General features: G+C 32.6%; 1 protein-coding gene across 2 annotated transcripts; it reads left to right on the forward strand.

Annotated features, from left to right (window-relative positions):
• The first annotated feature begins 246 nt into the window (after positions 1–246).
• On the forward strand, positions 247–2,547 carry LOC126692889 (uncharacterized). 2 transcript variants are annotated; one of them, XM_050388690.1, is made up of 4 exons: positions 247–848; positions 1,073–1,134; positions 1,643–1,710; positions 1,834–2,547. In XM_050388690.1, exons 1-4 carry the CDS (start codon positions 543–545, stop codon positions 2,529–2,531), a joined length of 1,134 nt encoding a protein of 377 aa, XP_050244647.1. In that variant the 5' UTR covers positions 247–542; the 3' UTR covers positions 2,532–2,547. The 2 variants fall into 2 exon arrangements, with proteins under 2 accessions (XP_050244647.1, XP_050244648.1); XM_050388691.1 differs by having other exon boundaries at positions 285–827.
• Positions 2,548–15,566: the final 13,019 nt, after the last annotated feature.

The raw sequence follows: 15,566 nt of genomic DNA on the forward strand, positions 1-15,566 counted from the left end.
TTAAAAGTATAAACGATAGAACTACCCACTCCCATCATTTTGTATTCCTCTTCTCACCTTCCACCCTGGCATCCTCGTCCGTACCCTGTCCCCTTCCTCGTCCCGATTCCCCACCTCACCGGTTACCTCCTAAACCAGTCACTACCCCCCTCACACGTGTTATCCACTCTAGCCCCCCGACCCTCTCACACGTGCGTACTACACCCCCCATAAGACGCTTCCCCTTCTTTCTTTCTGTGGTGCAATTGGTGCAACAAATAAAAGTTAGAGAGAGAAAGAGAACCCAAAGATAATTAAAAAAAAAAAATTTTTTAAATAAAAAATAAAGCATAATTTTTTTTCCTTGGTCTTGGTGTGTGTGTGGGTTGCAGTAGTAATATATGTATGGTCTTTGCTTTGGCTTGCACTCTCTCTCTCTCTCTCTTTCTCTCTTTCTTTCGCTTGTTGAAATCTGACCTCAAAGATCACTTCTGGGTCTGAGCTATAAACCAGCCAAAAATCTTTTAGAGAGAGTCAAATCTTATATATTTTTTTGTGCACCGATGAGGATCCGTAAAAGACAGGTACCTTTCCCTCTCTCATCTCTATCTCCGGTTCCTCTCTCAGATCCCCTCCTCAACCGGTCACCGGTGGTGCAACTCCAGCTCCACAATACCACACAACCAAAAGCCTCACACCCACTTGAAAATCTCTCCCCACAAAGTGATAGATATGCCCACTTTGGTCCTCAGCCGTCTGATCAGCCCAATCAACGTCTCCCTCCGATCCGTGGAGGAAGCAAAGGCTTGGATTTCTCTGATGATGTTGCTAGTGGGCCACACAACGAGGTGAAGAAGAAAGATTGTTTGGTTAGTGGAAAATGAAACAACCTTTTATCATCAATTTCTTTCTTTCTTTCTTTTTTTTTTTCTTACTGTTGTTTGTTTTTATTTATATTTGTGTGTTTATGACAGTGCACTTTGGTTCAATGTGCCCTAAAGATTTCATGTGTATGAATTTTGCCTTATGTTAAATTTTAAGGAACAAGCATATATGTGTGAGTGGATCATGGGTGTGTTTTTTGATTTTGCAGGAGTTGTTTTTGCAAGGAAAAGATGAGAGAGGCGGAGTGGAAGAGAAGAGTAATGATACCAGGTTAGAAAAAAAAGTCCCCTCAAAAAAAAAAAAAAAAAAAAAAAAAAACAAAACAAAAACAAAAGCTAATCCATGTTCTTATTCATCTTTCATGAGATCTTGTAGTAAAAAAAGTGAAAAGAAGGAGACCCATAATTTGATTTTACCCATGTAGAAAAAAAAAATTTTAAAAAGAAAAAGAAAAAAAAAAAAAAAAAGGGAAAAGAAAAAAACTGTAAGTGGAAATACTGTTTAAGGTGTTTTTATATCAGCTTTGCTAGCCACCATACCTTCCCATCTAATCTAATCTAGCTAGTCTTTTTTATCTCTTATTTATCTTTGGCTCTTAACTAATATTCCCCATGCGGTGCACGTTAGCATGGGTTGCTTGCTGGTCCCAGCTACTATATATCTTGCCCTCTATTGCACCTTTATTATTTTTTGGGGTTTTGTTTGGTTCTTTCTCTTGGGCTGTAAAAAAATTCATGTTTGTGGTTGTGTGTATCTTCTGGGTCTGTTGTGCTTTCAGGATGGGAGGCATTTTGGGTGCAGAAACTGTTACTGGGGTTCTTTCAGAATCAAGTGCTTCCCGTCAAGGTAATAGTTTATGTAATTATACTAGAGAAATTTAGTGATCATAGAATCTCTTATATATATGCCATTAGATAGTATTCAAATGTGGTGTTGTGGTGGTTGTTGTTTGGATACAATTATATATAGCATCTGGGAGATGGTGTGAGGGAGAGAAAGCATTTCCACCGAAGAAAAGGAGAGGTACATTCGAAAGGAGAGCAGGAAATAATGATGAAGATGCGATAATGGAGAAAGATAAGAAAATGAAGACTAAGATGAAGACGAAGATGAACAAGAAATGTGCGGCGCAACAAAACGATAATAACAAAGAAGAAGAAGAAGGAGAAGAGGGTGAGGAGAAAGAAACAAAGGACGGTGTTGATAATGTTAGTAATGGTGGTGGTAGCAATATTGCAAAGAAGAGAGCAAGAGGTGGTGCACTCATGGAAGGATCGCGGTGCAGTCGCGTTAATGGAAGAGGATGGAGGTGTATGCAACAGACCCTTGTGGGTTACTCTCTTTGTGAGCATCACTTGGGTAAAGGGAGGCTAAGAAGCATGACAAGCGTTCGAAGCCGATCCTTGGCTAGTACTACTGCACCAAAGTTGGATGACTCTAACTCTAACTCTGACCCACCAGCGACACTTTCAACCTCGTTTGAGGATAATAAACAAAAGGATATTATGTTAGACAATGATATTGCTGGAGCTGAAGATGAAAAGAAGCCATCAATATCGGTCACAAAAAAAAGGATGAAGCTTGGGATGGTGAAAGCACGTTCAATAAGCAGCTTGCTAGGCCAAACAAACAATGGAAATAATGTTGTGCTTGATAATAACAACTAGGGAAAAATATTTATATATGTGAAAAAAAAAACCAATTTTTACTCAGAATTTATATATATATTTTCGTGTGTCTTGAGCGAAAAGAATGAAGGTTAAGGTTTGACGTTATGTTACAACTTGGTGCAACTACTTTCAACTTCCAACTGTGTTTGATATTTTTAATGAAAATAACAAAATGCCTGATAAGGTGTTTTTCGTTATCAGTTTCTTCTTCCTTTAATTTTTTATTTAATGCTTTTTGTTTAAGAGCAATTAGTGTTAAAGAAGTTTATTTTACAGTTTAATCTAGATTTTCTTGCAAATAGTTTTACTTTAACAATTAGTTTTATATTAAGTAGGGAACCACCCCAGGAGACTCTAGTTTAATTAGATGCTTACTGTGTATCTTTTGACTAAGCATTCGTTTTACATGTAGTTTTTTTTTCGTCTCCAATATATATCTCAATTATAATATGGCAACTCTCTTTCAATTCTGTTTCACTATTTTTTTTTCGAGTTGGAGAAATAGTACTCTTAACTGTTAAAATACATAAACGTGGAATAAATCCAATTATATGAAATCAACCCGTGAAAGCTAGAACATTCAAAAGGTTTAATTTATGGTAATAGAAAATTCTGTAGGCCATAAAAATTAATTGGGAAAAAGAAGTAATTGCTTGCTGCTGTTTTCATGCCAAAATTCTATTTTTCACTGGGTTACAGTGGTCATTCAGTTGGATTAATTTTTTCATGAATGAACTTTTCCCCTCCTACATTAGTGAACTTTAAACCTTCGATCTAATTTGGAATAAGCCGTGGATAATGAACTTCACATTTCCATTTTTTCCAGTTATTCTCTGAGGTGTTGTCAAAACCACAAAGCTATTATTTATATGGTCAAACTTGATTTTTAAAATTTTTAATAGATAGAGATTGATTTGAAGTAATGACGATCACGCTACAAGAACTTACTTAGTAATTGTGTTGTGACTATTATGCTAACAGCGTGTTGTGGTAAAACTAAAAAATTTAAAACGTTCGAAAACTTAAATAGTTGAGTATAATGCACTTTTGAAAGTTTTTGACGGACCACACATGAAATTTGACTTTCAAATTAAATCAATTCACCTTCTCCCCAAAAAAAAAAAAAAAAAAAAAAAAAAAAAATCAATCCTTATTTTTTCTAAAATAAAAATTCGTTTCATTATATTTTCTCTGATTTGTATTAAATAATAAAATAATAATAATAATAACTGGGGCATTTTTAAGTTTTAACAAGAAAGGCCGTTCTCTCCCAGGAAACAGAAGCACCTTGTGGATAGTTGGCAAAAGGCAATTATTTCCCCTTTGTCCACAGGTTGGTGGGGCATGGCTTGCGATATGATGGGTTAAGCTCCATCCGTTAAAATCAATCACATTGGCAATTAAAATTTGCCCGTAAGCATTTCAATTAAATTTGTTTATACGAACAAACAAATTTTACAATTATTTATAGAGATTAATATAACACTTTCACATAAGATCACTACCGACACTTTTATTTTACATAAATTGCAACTTATCATCTTTAACAATTCTGAAAAAAGTTATAAAATTTGTTGTCTACTACCATCAATGTAAATCTTTGAAAAGATGAAATTGCTTGGTGAAGGCTTAGAAACAATTACTACAAAGTCATAGTTGAGAGCCAAGTCCAATGAAACTAAACCCGGTAAACAGGTCGAGTTGAGTTAGGTTAATCAGGTTGGGGTCAACAATGAGTTCAAGTAAAAAACTGGTTATTCTTAACAGATTGTGAGTGAGTTTAGTTAATCAAGCTATGAGTCAACTTAATCAAGTTATGGGTAGACTCGTATTTTTTCTTATGCATAATAATAATAATAATAATAATAATAATAATAATTAATTGACAAAAAAGATTAAAAGTGAAAAATGACAAAATACTTTACTAAAAGTTAAATATTACATAAATTCTTAAGTTTACACAATTCAAAGTTTAATAATGATATCATTATCATAAAAGTTAGGTGACTTATTATTAAGTGCTAAAAGACGACGTAATTTTGGTTTTTAAATCCATAAAAGTGTTTTAAAAGTTTATAAGAAATATTGTTTTAAAAAAAGCACAGTAAGTGCCCTTAACTCTAGTGGCATTCTTGGGCAATAGAGACGCATTCCCATGACTCTTATCCTCTTAGATACACATTTTGTTCCGCTTAGGAGATAGTGAAAGAGATGTTAGTTCACTTGCAACACATGAAACTAATAATGACAAAGATCATATGAGTTTTATTGCAAAATTTTGGACTTTAGACCAATACTCTGAGCCTTTTATCACACCAAATGATGTAGAGATGTTTCAATCTAAGTTATTTGATTCTCTCAAATTTTATATTGTGATCTCAATTTTTTTGAATCTTATTATCTTGTGGTCAAATTAATTGAAAAAAAAAATGTTTTGATGGTTGTTATTTAATTCAACGTGGTCATTACCATAGATAGTGAACATTATGTTACCTTTACATGATTTAACATTTGGAGTGATTTGTTAGCTTACTTGACCGGTTTAAATAAATAAATAAAACTACTTAAAAATTGGGTCAAATAGGTTGACTCGATATGGGTTGGATACAAGTTAACTTGTTTTTACTCCAAGTAAAAATTTCTTGGGATCATATCGGTTATTTTCCTTTGACTTCGTCTCAGGTTGTGATATTAGGTCCATTTAGCCATAAACCAATTCTCTCTCTCTCTAACAAGGACATGCATGTGGTTTGTACAGCTCGTTAGGTTTCTCTACACTCCTCCAAGTTATAATAAGAATGCAGAGTATACACAGGACCACCATACATCTACTAGATTCTATTTTTAGATGAGTTATCTTGAAATCAACCAAGTTCATAACCATTGCATTTAAAGTTACCCTAATTTTTTTTGTACAATCTGAGGTATCCAATTCTTTGGGATATTAAAAAAAAAAAAATAATAATAATATTCGAGTTGTTTAGACTCATCAAATCATTTTGTTTATTAGATGGAAGTGCTTGATCCATTGATTGTCTTCATGATCACTTTGCAATTCTCATGTGGCCCACCAATTTCAAGTAGGCAAATGTCTGTTGAAGGACGCTTGTCAACACATATAATCAAAAGAACTTAGAATGTGATTTGTTTTGATTCTTAATTACTAGGAGTTTTACTGTACAATATATATATATATATATATATATATTTTACCCTGATTGATTTACACAGTTTTAACAGTGTACATTGGAATGGAAATAAAAGTAGATGCTGGAGGTATTGCTGGGAAAAAGAATGCATATTTAGGAAGTAGTTGCTTCAAATAGGTAAGCGGTATATGAAAGAAATCTTGAATGACATATAATTAATCAAGTTTACGTCCAATCAGTAGACCCAACGACTGAAAAAAGCGAGTGTAGACCCCATAAATGGCACCTATGACTAAAAAGCACAATATCGGGTCCAAAATTATAGAGGGTGATCGATGATAGTCTAGCAGCCATTGGCTTTTAGTTTTACCATGCAAGCTATACCGTCCCATGACCAAGAGGAGTAATAAATGTGCTATCTTGCACTTTGATTATTGGAACACTATTTGCCTGAGGTTGCTTCTGAAGCATAAGTTCATTTCATAATTAAGCTTCATTAAGTTTGACCACCAATTGAAGATTGTCTTCCTTTTGCTATCATGTGGAGTATAGACTAAGAAAAAAAATCCTTCTACAAATTGAACCAAGTGTTTTATACAATTTCTAAATTTTGGCCATTAAAGCTTATAATCAGCCACATCAGCCTCAAATAAAAGCTTTATAATTTGCGTTTAACCCCACCTGATATCTGAACATGGATCTCGTTTTGTGTTTGTCTCATACTTTGATCACTATCCATCATAAGACCTACCCTAGTACTTGTCAAGAATGGTTTCATGCCATGGAGCCCAATGTTCGGAACAACCGGTAGTGATGAACTACACTTTTAGGAATGCCAGCTAAAATTTTTTGAGGAAAAAATGTAAAAACATTTCCTGAATATTGAGTAAAAAATCATGACCCTCTGTTCTTCTAATTTGAAATTTAATTAAAGCTCCTAAACTTTCGTTAGAAAATTGAAATCACATGTGATGCTCTTGATGCATTTTGATTAAAAAAATTATTTTAACTAAAATTTAATAATAATAAAAACTTGTTTTAAATTGTTTTAATAATTTAACGTTTTCTATTTTCTGTCTCTACCCACATGGAACCCATTCCTCTCTCTCTCTCTCATGCTGCAGAAGACATCAAGAGAGACGAGCCATTGAATGCGATCAATTGAAGTGGGAGTGGGTGCGTATGGTCTATTAGAGGATGGGAGAGGGTGTGATGTAGGTGGAAAGTCACAAAGTCACAAGAAACAAGTTGCTTCTATTTCGAGAATAAACCATTGAAATCCACAATGGATTAACTGAATACACAAGCAGAAATTTGAAATCCACCGAGAAAAAAAAAAAAAAAAAATCACCTCCTCTCTAAAAAGCTTATGAAACAGAGCTTGAATGTCTGAGGGATACAACCAGTAATTTATAGAAACCAATTCATTGAACAACTAGGAAACCCCATGAAAACCCTAATTTGGGCTAGGCATGAAATTAGTCTAAATAAACGGAAAAATCACCAAATCATATTTGAAAACAAATCTTAATTACTATGTAAGGACTCAATTTCGATTAAATTATTCTATAAAACTCTCTAAAACAAGGAAATAATATGCTCTAAAAATTTCACGAAATTAAAAATAAAAAGAAAATAAAAGAAATAGTAATATACAACAAAACTTAAACTTCATAGTTCAAACTTTATTTATATATCAGAACTATATGGGCATTTGTAATACAATTTGGTGTGGTTTTGGGTCATTTTAAGAACTGCACTTTGTAATGCAGTTTAGCCAAAACAATCACCACAGTGCACCTTAGTTTTGCGGTCACATGTGCAGTGCGGGATAGTTCGGTGCGGTGTACAAGGTCTGGTTTGGTTGGTTTTAAGATAGTATATTTTTCAAGATTACATGGTCAATTACTAGTTTATTATTAATAACCATGACAATATGATAGTAAATTTTAAAAATATATAATCTTTGTAAAAAAAAAATCACAAATATATACAAGACAAAAACAAACTTGTGACAGATTGACAGTTAACTAAAAGTACCACAAATATATACCAAAAAAAAAAAAAAAAACTTTTGTAATTTTGATTTTGTGAGAGAGAATGAAAGTGCGAGATGGAGAAGTGAATGAAGTTTTGAAGTTTTGATTTTGTATTTAACCAAAACGAAACTGTTTTTAATGTGAAACTAGAACACACTAAGGCTGGCTAGTTACTTTTTTTTTTTTTTTTTTTTTTGAGAAGAGGCTGGCTAATTACTTCATATAATATTAAATTATTAATATATATATATATATATATGTATGTATGTATGTATGTATGTATTTTTCTTATCATAAAACCGCACATTGCACCACACAGTGCGGTGCAATTCACTAACATTTGTGGTGCGGTGCAATTACTCTATTTTGTGGGCAGTTTTGATCGGTTTGGGTGTGGTTGTGTGGTTTGAGTGGTTTGGTGAACACTCCTAATCAAAACCCTCTAATTGAAAAAACTACTCCTTGGGATTTTGAGTTTGTCATACCAAGCAAATAACTACGCTGAATACTTAAATCCTTTTATCTTCTTTCCATATTTATGTACAATTCATCAAATTGAATTAATAAAACAATAGGAGATTCTTTTTTCTTGAATTTTAGGAACTTAACCAAATTCACCTAATAAGGATCGATCGACAACTAACTAGATATTTCAACCCTAATAAAATCAATAAATTTTGGTGATTTCAACTAAAATTATAGAATCTTGAGATTTACAATCAATTAAATTGATTTCATGGATCTTTAGTGAATTTCATAACAATTTATGTCTCATGATCTTTGGACCTACTACAATTTTCATCATTTTTTTTTTCAAGAGCATCTATTTTTTCCTTAATGACTTAAAGAAAATTTTCAAACAAATTACTTTATTTTTCACATAATTTTTTAGCCCCAAATTTTATTATTATTATTATTATTATTATTATTATTAAGGCTTTGACTTGAAACTGACTAAAATACTTCTTGGTATTGTTTGAACAACACCAACTCGTAATTTGGTGATTAAAAACTTATCTCAATCAACCATACAATTTTTAAATTTGTAAAAACACACACACGTGCACATATATATCACTAAAATGAGTTAGAAAATCTAAATTGTTAAGATTAATTTTAATGAATTCACAAATAATAATTTTTATGACTTTTATGTCAATTGTTGTCAAATCAACCAAACGTAAGGAAGAATGTCATTTCTAAATCTATTCTTCTTCTTATTCTTCTTCTTCTTAGCTTCTTCCAAATAAAAATTGTTTTTATATAGAGTTTATAAAAATAATCATATAAATTTCTTTAATATAAATAATTAATGCACAATTTTAGATAATTAATATATGCATGTACTATATTGGCAATTCAATGTACTTATACTTTTTGATGGCAATTCAAAGAATGCATCACGTGACAAAATCTTATGCTCTCTTACATAACATATATTATTGATTAATTACTTTACGTGGACCATGAAAAGACTAGGCATGTCAACCATTATTATTAGCAATTTGTATAACGCTTGCAAGGTTTTTGTTGAAACTGAAAAAAATTTTCTTAACAAAAATATCTCAGAATTTTTTTTTTATTAACCAAAATTTTTTATGCCCATGAGGCTACAACTACTAATTTATAAAAGGTAATCCTAGGACATCTAGGAAACTTAAGAAAATCCTAATTTTTGCTGGGTATGAAATTAGGTTTAATAAAAGGAAAAATCACACCTTATTCTTAAACCGATCGTAATTAATATCCTACCATATAAAAAGTAAATTTTGACCACAATACTCCTAAAAATGATTTAAAACTAAGAAATAAAGGATAACTCTAGAAATGTAAAAATTAATATGCAACAAAACATAAACTCGATATCCTATCCTACATCATGAATCACCACGATGTCATCTCCATTCTCATAAGTGATGAATTTTTGAACAAATATTTTACGATTTTTTTTTCTTTATTTACAATGTTTTATTTTATTTTATTAAAATGCATCACTTGCACCTGGCACGATTGATTTGAGTCTTTGTTGAAAGTTTAGGGAGTTTTAATATAGAGAAATGATATGTTTACAACATTTTTACAACAAATCTTAAGTGGCAGGTTGTTACTGGTTGTTATTGTTAGGACAAAAAAGTAATTTTAGTGTTAGTTTCAAATTTGAACTAATAACAACTAACCACCTGTGATTTGTTGTAAAAATATTGTAGACTTAACATCTCTCAACTTGATTTTGGCCCAAAATTTTGAAAATGTTTTTTCATTTTCCCCCAATTTTTATGATAAGATATATCATCTACAATATTTTAGGGACAACATTATTCATAATTGTTGATATAACATATTGTGATTGGTATATATTAAAAGTGCTATCAATTACAGTGAACTCAAGTAAAAATAATGTTACTTCATGCTATATTAGTATTTGTGGTAAAAGTTGAAAAAAAATATTGTACCTCATGTTACTCATTTTGCAAAAGTCTTTATTTTAATTTAAAGATTAGCACACAATAGTAATGATAATTGAAAGTTGTTGCATTGCCCTTCATTATAAAAAGCACTTGTACCTCTCATTTAAAGAAAAGCACATGGACCACTCATGTCATACTTTTGGGCTCCAATTGCGTTTCTGTCTTCTGCTACTAGGAATGGATTGTCATTTTAATTTTGCAACAAGACCCACCATCTGCGGTTGAGGTCGTGAGGGATGTATGATTGGCAAAAATGAGATAAATTAATTCTCGGTTTTACAATTTGTTTTGGTAAGTGTAATTTTGACCTTAAGGACAGAACGATAGCGGTAGGTTACGGATTTTTTAATATTTTAGTCTATTCATAATTGTTTGTGTTTATGGAAAGGGAAGTGAAAATTACACACATCAAATTAAACACATGTCCCTACGCATAAGTACAAAAACGACTGAAATCATGAGTTGAAGACAATTTCGTGTTTTCATCTCATGCACGATTTTAGTTGTTGACTTGTTGCACGCCTGTGTGGTAAGTACACACATGTATGCAACAGGTTTTACTACTACGGAAAAAATATATAGATCTTTATGGTTAATTAAAGTTCTTTAATTTCATTTATCCATTATGTGCCAATGCCTAAAAGACAAGGTCACAAGAGTAATAGAAGTCACAGTTGCAGTTGAACTGTTGTTTTCTCATTCCCTGGGTTTTAGGCTTCTAGTTGTGGCAGTGGCAGAGTGTTATTGGCCAGTATGACCACCAATGCTTGTGCGTACCTCCTTGTCCCACAATAGACTAATTTCGTGCCCTACAGCAACACATCTATTATGCATGCTCTTTCGTGTTTTGGTCTCTTCTACCAATTTTAAAATAATCATTGTAGTATGAAGCGAATGTGAATTTGGTTTCAATTTTTTTGCAGAATGTTCACTCATCATTTTTGTGGTTTAAATAAAATTACAGATGCCCTTCTTGTGCCTGTACCATTAAATTTGACAAAGAGATTCTTTTTCGATGTAGACCCTTAAGATGGAGACAATAGCCAAAGTCTTTTCCACAAATTTGGAGACTCTCACGCCCTCCACCCAGTTTGTTTGGAACCTCCAAGTCAGGTAAAAATTTAAAGGCAGCGATAGGAGACACCAGTAGAAATCACTTTCATTATTGTAAGATCTTCACGACATTATGGTACCCATTTAAGTTAAACAAATTTCTGCTAAAATCCATCTTAGTATTGAATACTGTTCACTTCAAAAAAATATGGGTATTGAGTTTTGGATAAATGTTGAATAAGTTTTCATGAGGTATGGTTAGAGTCCTAAAATGACATGAGGTTTGGTTCAACCATGTTACAATTCTTTTACTTTCCTCTACTGGCTTGAGGCTTCCATGTAAAAAAAAAAAAAAAAAAAATGGTGTGTTTAGTGCACAAAACTTCAACTTTTGTGGAATTTGGAAATTGTCAAGGTAGAGAGACTTATTTTTAGCCTAACTTTTTTAAAGAAGTTGATATCAGAACTCAAACCTGTGACCTGACACTTTTAGCTTTTATGTAAAAAGCGCTTATTTATTAAATTATTTTATGGTTATAATATATAAATTTAGACATAGGTGATATCTATAAAGCACATTTCTAAGTCTTGTTCCTTAATTGACTCACCCAGCTATGTTAGTTGGGCAGGATGACGAGTTGCCAGCAGGCAAGTCATGACCTGTGACATATATGCAAAGTGTAGGGCCATAACAGTTCATTTGTTTTGTGGGCAAAGCTTATCCACTTAGATGGTTAGCCAAAAAAAAAAGGCTTATCCACTTAGATAATAAATTCAATGCAATGGGTCTAGGCGGCCTGCCAATAAGATGTCAAACTGATGTATAACTTTTTTTTTTTTTTATCATAGCCGAAAGGCCGAAATAGGTTTTGAGTTTCATAGGTTCTCTTTTCCTTTTTATATAAAGGCCAACCTCTTTCACAAATATATATTAAATACCTTTGCAATTTCATATAGATCTAAAGCTATCAGCCAGCAGAAGGTACAATCAATTATAATATGGCAGCCATGGAAAGACCATCTTACTGGCTAGTGCACTGCACAAGCATATGAAACCTGTTGTATATATGATGATGAAAATCACAATCATTTGATAATTGATTCAACTTTGGCCCTAGGTGGAGTCTGAGGCTGAAAAATCTATCTTATTGCTTGTATGTGTTCCAGTATGGCATGTGAGTTTTATAAGCAGTAGGTGAAGTGTATATATATATATATATACACACACAAAAGTCTCAGATATGGGATGAGAAAAAGGGTGGGAGTCATACCCTGCAAATATTCTAACTTGATATTTGATCATTTTGAATGGTCTTTGCTAAACTCGCCAGAACAAATATAAAATGTGTACAATCTCTCTCTCTCTCTCTCTTTTTTTTTTTTTTTTTGAAGCAAACTAATAATAATCAACAACATAAATAATGAGTATACCCATGTTGTTGATGATGAAAAGGGTGATGACGAGGAAACCATGTGATAACCAACATTGGCTACAAGGTAAACGGTCTACAAAAAAGATAAATTGCCTCAACCAACATTGTGATACAGCTCATGGGACCTGCAAATCAAAAGTTCATATAAAGCAACTACGGCTGTCTAAAAACAATATAAAGCAAAGTTGAGAAAAGAAAAGAAAAGATTAAGCAATTAATTAATATTACATTATCTAAGGACAAGATATCTAGGCTAGAAGCTAATGCTTGAATTGACGAGTCCTCATGAACAACAAAAACTTTTTGCAGCATGGGGATGCAAACATTATTACCATACATACTGAAGATCAAAATAACCATTCTTTTTTTATCAATATAGGCTGAGAAGATCTACGTGTGAATTCAACTCCAAAAACTGCAGTTTGAGTTTGCATGCATGGGTTCCTCTTATAATCTTGCGAAAGTGTTTGCAATGGTGAAGGAGTTTGGACTTACTCCAACTTGCAGAATCATTTATAGGTACTGTATGTTGTGGGGTGGCACTCCCAGACTTTTTGAGAGTACTGCTGCGTTTGCCGAGTCTTAAAACTTGGTTGTGAATGAGTATTGACCATGGCGTAGTTAATAATGAGTAATAACCACCATAGCCAATGGTTTGAAAAAGAATCAGTTCAGGTATCACATTGATATCCTTAATGTGATATTAAGGGGAAAGAAGCAAAGGTGTGCGTCATGGTTGAGTGGTGAAGGCATGAAAGCAAAAAAGATTTTCAGATCAAGTCCTTTACCTTTTTCTACCGTAGCAAAAGTGTGTTCGGAGCTTCCAAATGAATTTCATCTTAAGATCCTGTTATTGGTCGAGTGCAAATTCTGGGGCATCTGAGCTCTCAAGGTTTTTGAAGAATAAAATTTCATCAGGTACTGCAACTATAAGTAAATCCATATGCTGGGACTTCTAATTTGCACCCGGCACGAGTGCGGTTTGAGGTTGAACGTTCAGAAGTTTCAAGGTTAACAATGGTGGCCAAAATGGCATGTATAAGTGGATTACATCAAGGTTGAGCATCGTTCCCTTTCTCTACTAATTGTTCTCTCACAAAGGATGCTTAGTTTACTCTAGGCAAATAAGATATTCCCAGTCAAAACTATGCCGGGATAAAAGGCTGCTATATTCACAGCAACACGTCAATGCTGTTTTGACAATACTTTTTCTAGAGAATCCACGATATTCCCTTTCTCTTTCTTTAACTACAATGTGTTAATCATTACTACTATTTTCAGCTATGTTTAGCTCAAAATTTGTTTTGATAATGCATTAAGTCCATCAACAATTGTTGTATGGACACATTTGGAAGAGATTATTTTCGTGGGAAAAAATTGTTCACATACCTAGTTATACACTCTCACACACTCAAATTGTACATAAATATTGGCTTGAAGTTACAGTTTTCATAAATGTGTATGTGTAATAAACACCACCCTATTTTCATTATTAGACCCATTAATTTAAAAAGAAGACTAAAAATGAAAATGTATTGGGCAAAAGTAGAGATATAAAAAATTGTACATCAGCTGAGTAAATTGGAAATAAGTTTAATTGGCAAGCAAGAAACAGTTGTTAGTTTTAGAAGTTGGCAAATTTCATGACTCGTAATCTTGGTTGAATTTGTAACGTATCATCATAATACGAGATCAAGTGTCCGAAATTAATGCAATTCATCAATAGATAGAAGAATCTTTAATTTTGTTTGCTCTTCAATTGAGTTCTGATTGATCAAAGTAGTGCTTTGTCAAACTTCAATTTAGTCTTGATTAATCAAAGCAAACCTCTCGAAACTTTTTAATTGCTACTCGCTTGAACGAGAAACCTAATTTTTGTTTGCTTAATGAAGTCGACTAATGACTTGGAACTTGTGTAGAGGGATAGAGAGTTTGTTCCGTTTGCTACAAAAGAGAAACCCTAAATCTAGTTTTCGCCAATTTGTGAGTTCAAAATTTAGATTCAATATAGTGTTCAAGAATTGTGATCAAGATCTTTAGCCATAGACTCATCCCAATATGTTTGTTGTAGAGATCAAAACTTTCAAGATGGTCCTTGAAGTATCTGGCAGGATTTGAAGAAGAATTTTGAACATAGAAGGGCCCAAGCAACTTAGAGATGATAGTGGGGTGACGTCAAAAATTATTCTACTAGGAAATTCTAGGATCATGGGTATGATTCAAATTGTAAAGTTTAATTCTATGTAGTGAATTCCTTCTTGGGGTTAGGGAACCCTCGAAGTGACCATTATTATTATTATTTTATTTTAGGGATTTTCACTTTGTCGTCAATATCTTGTGTTATATATTTTACTACTTATTGCTTTATATTTGGTTAATCTGGATGCTCATTGTTATTAATCGGTAATAATTTTGATTTCATAATTAGTTATTTGTGAAGTTGATTAAATTCCACAATAAAATCAATTATTTTAGAATTACTTTTCAATTGGTAGAGCTTAAGCACTCTCTATATAGATTAACTTCTTGAGTGTGATCCTTTGTCTTTGTTGTCATAGATAAGCCTCCGTGTAATTATATATTTGACCATGATAACGTTTCTAAAACCGACTCTTATAGTGGTGGTAATTTGAAAATAAGATGTAATAAGCTATTTAGGGAAGTCGTAAGATCAAAAAAAAATTCAAAGATACCTCTAGAAAAGATAAATAGAATCGAGCATCAAAACTAAACCCTAAGTGTTAAGCTAAATGAATCTATTGCCTTGATTAAAAAATGAAAGGAAGGTAATTTCTCCCTTTGGAAAAGAGAAAAGGAATTGGTAAATAAGCTACTGTGCTTCTAAGCTAGGTTGAAGAACTTTCTGGGTAACATTCCAGATTTTGCTGTG

Source organism: Quercus robur, chromosome 7 (genome assembly GCF_932294415.1).
Source record: "Quercus robur chromosome 7, dhQueRobu3.1, whole genome shotgun sequence".
Classification (NCBI taxonomy): Eukaryota; Viridiplantae; Streptophyta; class Magnoliopsida; order Fagales; family Fagaceae; genus Quercus; species Quercus robur.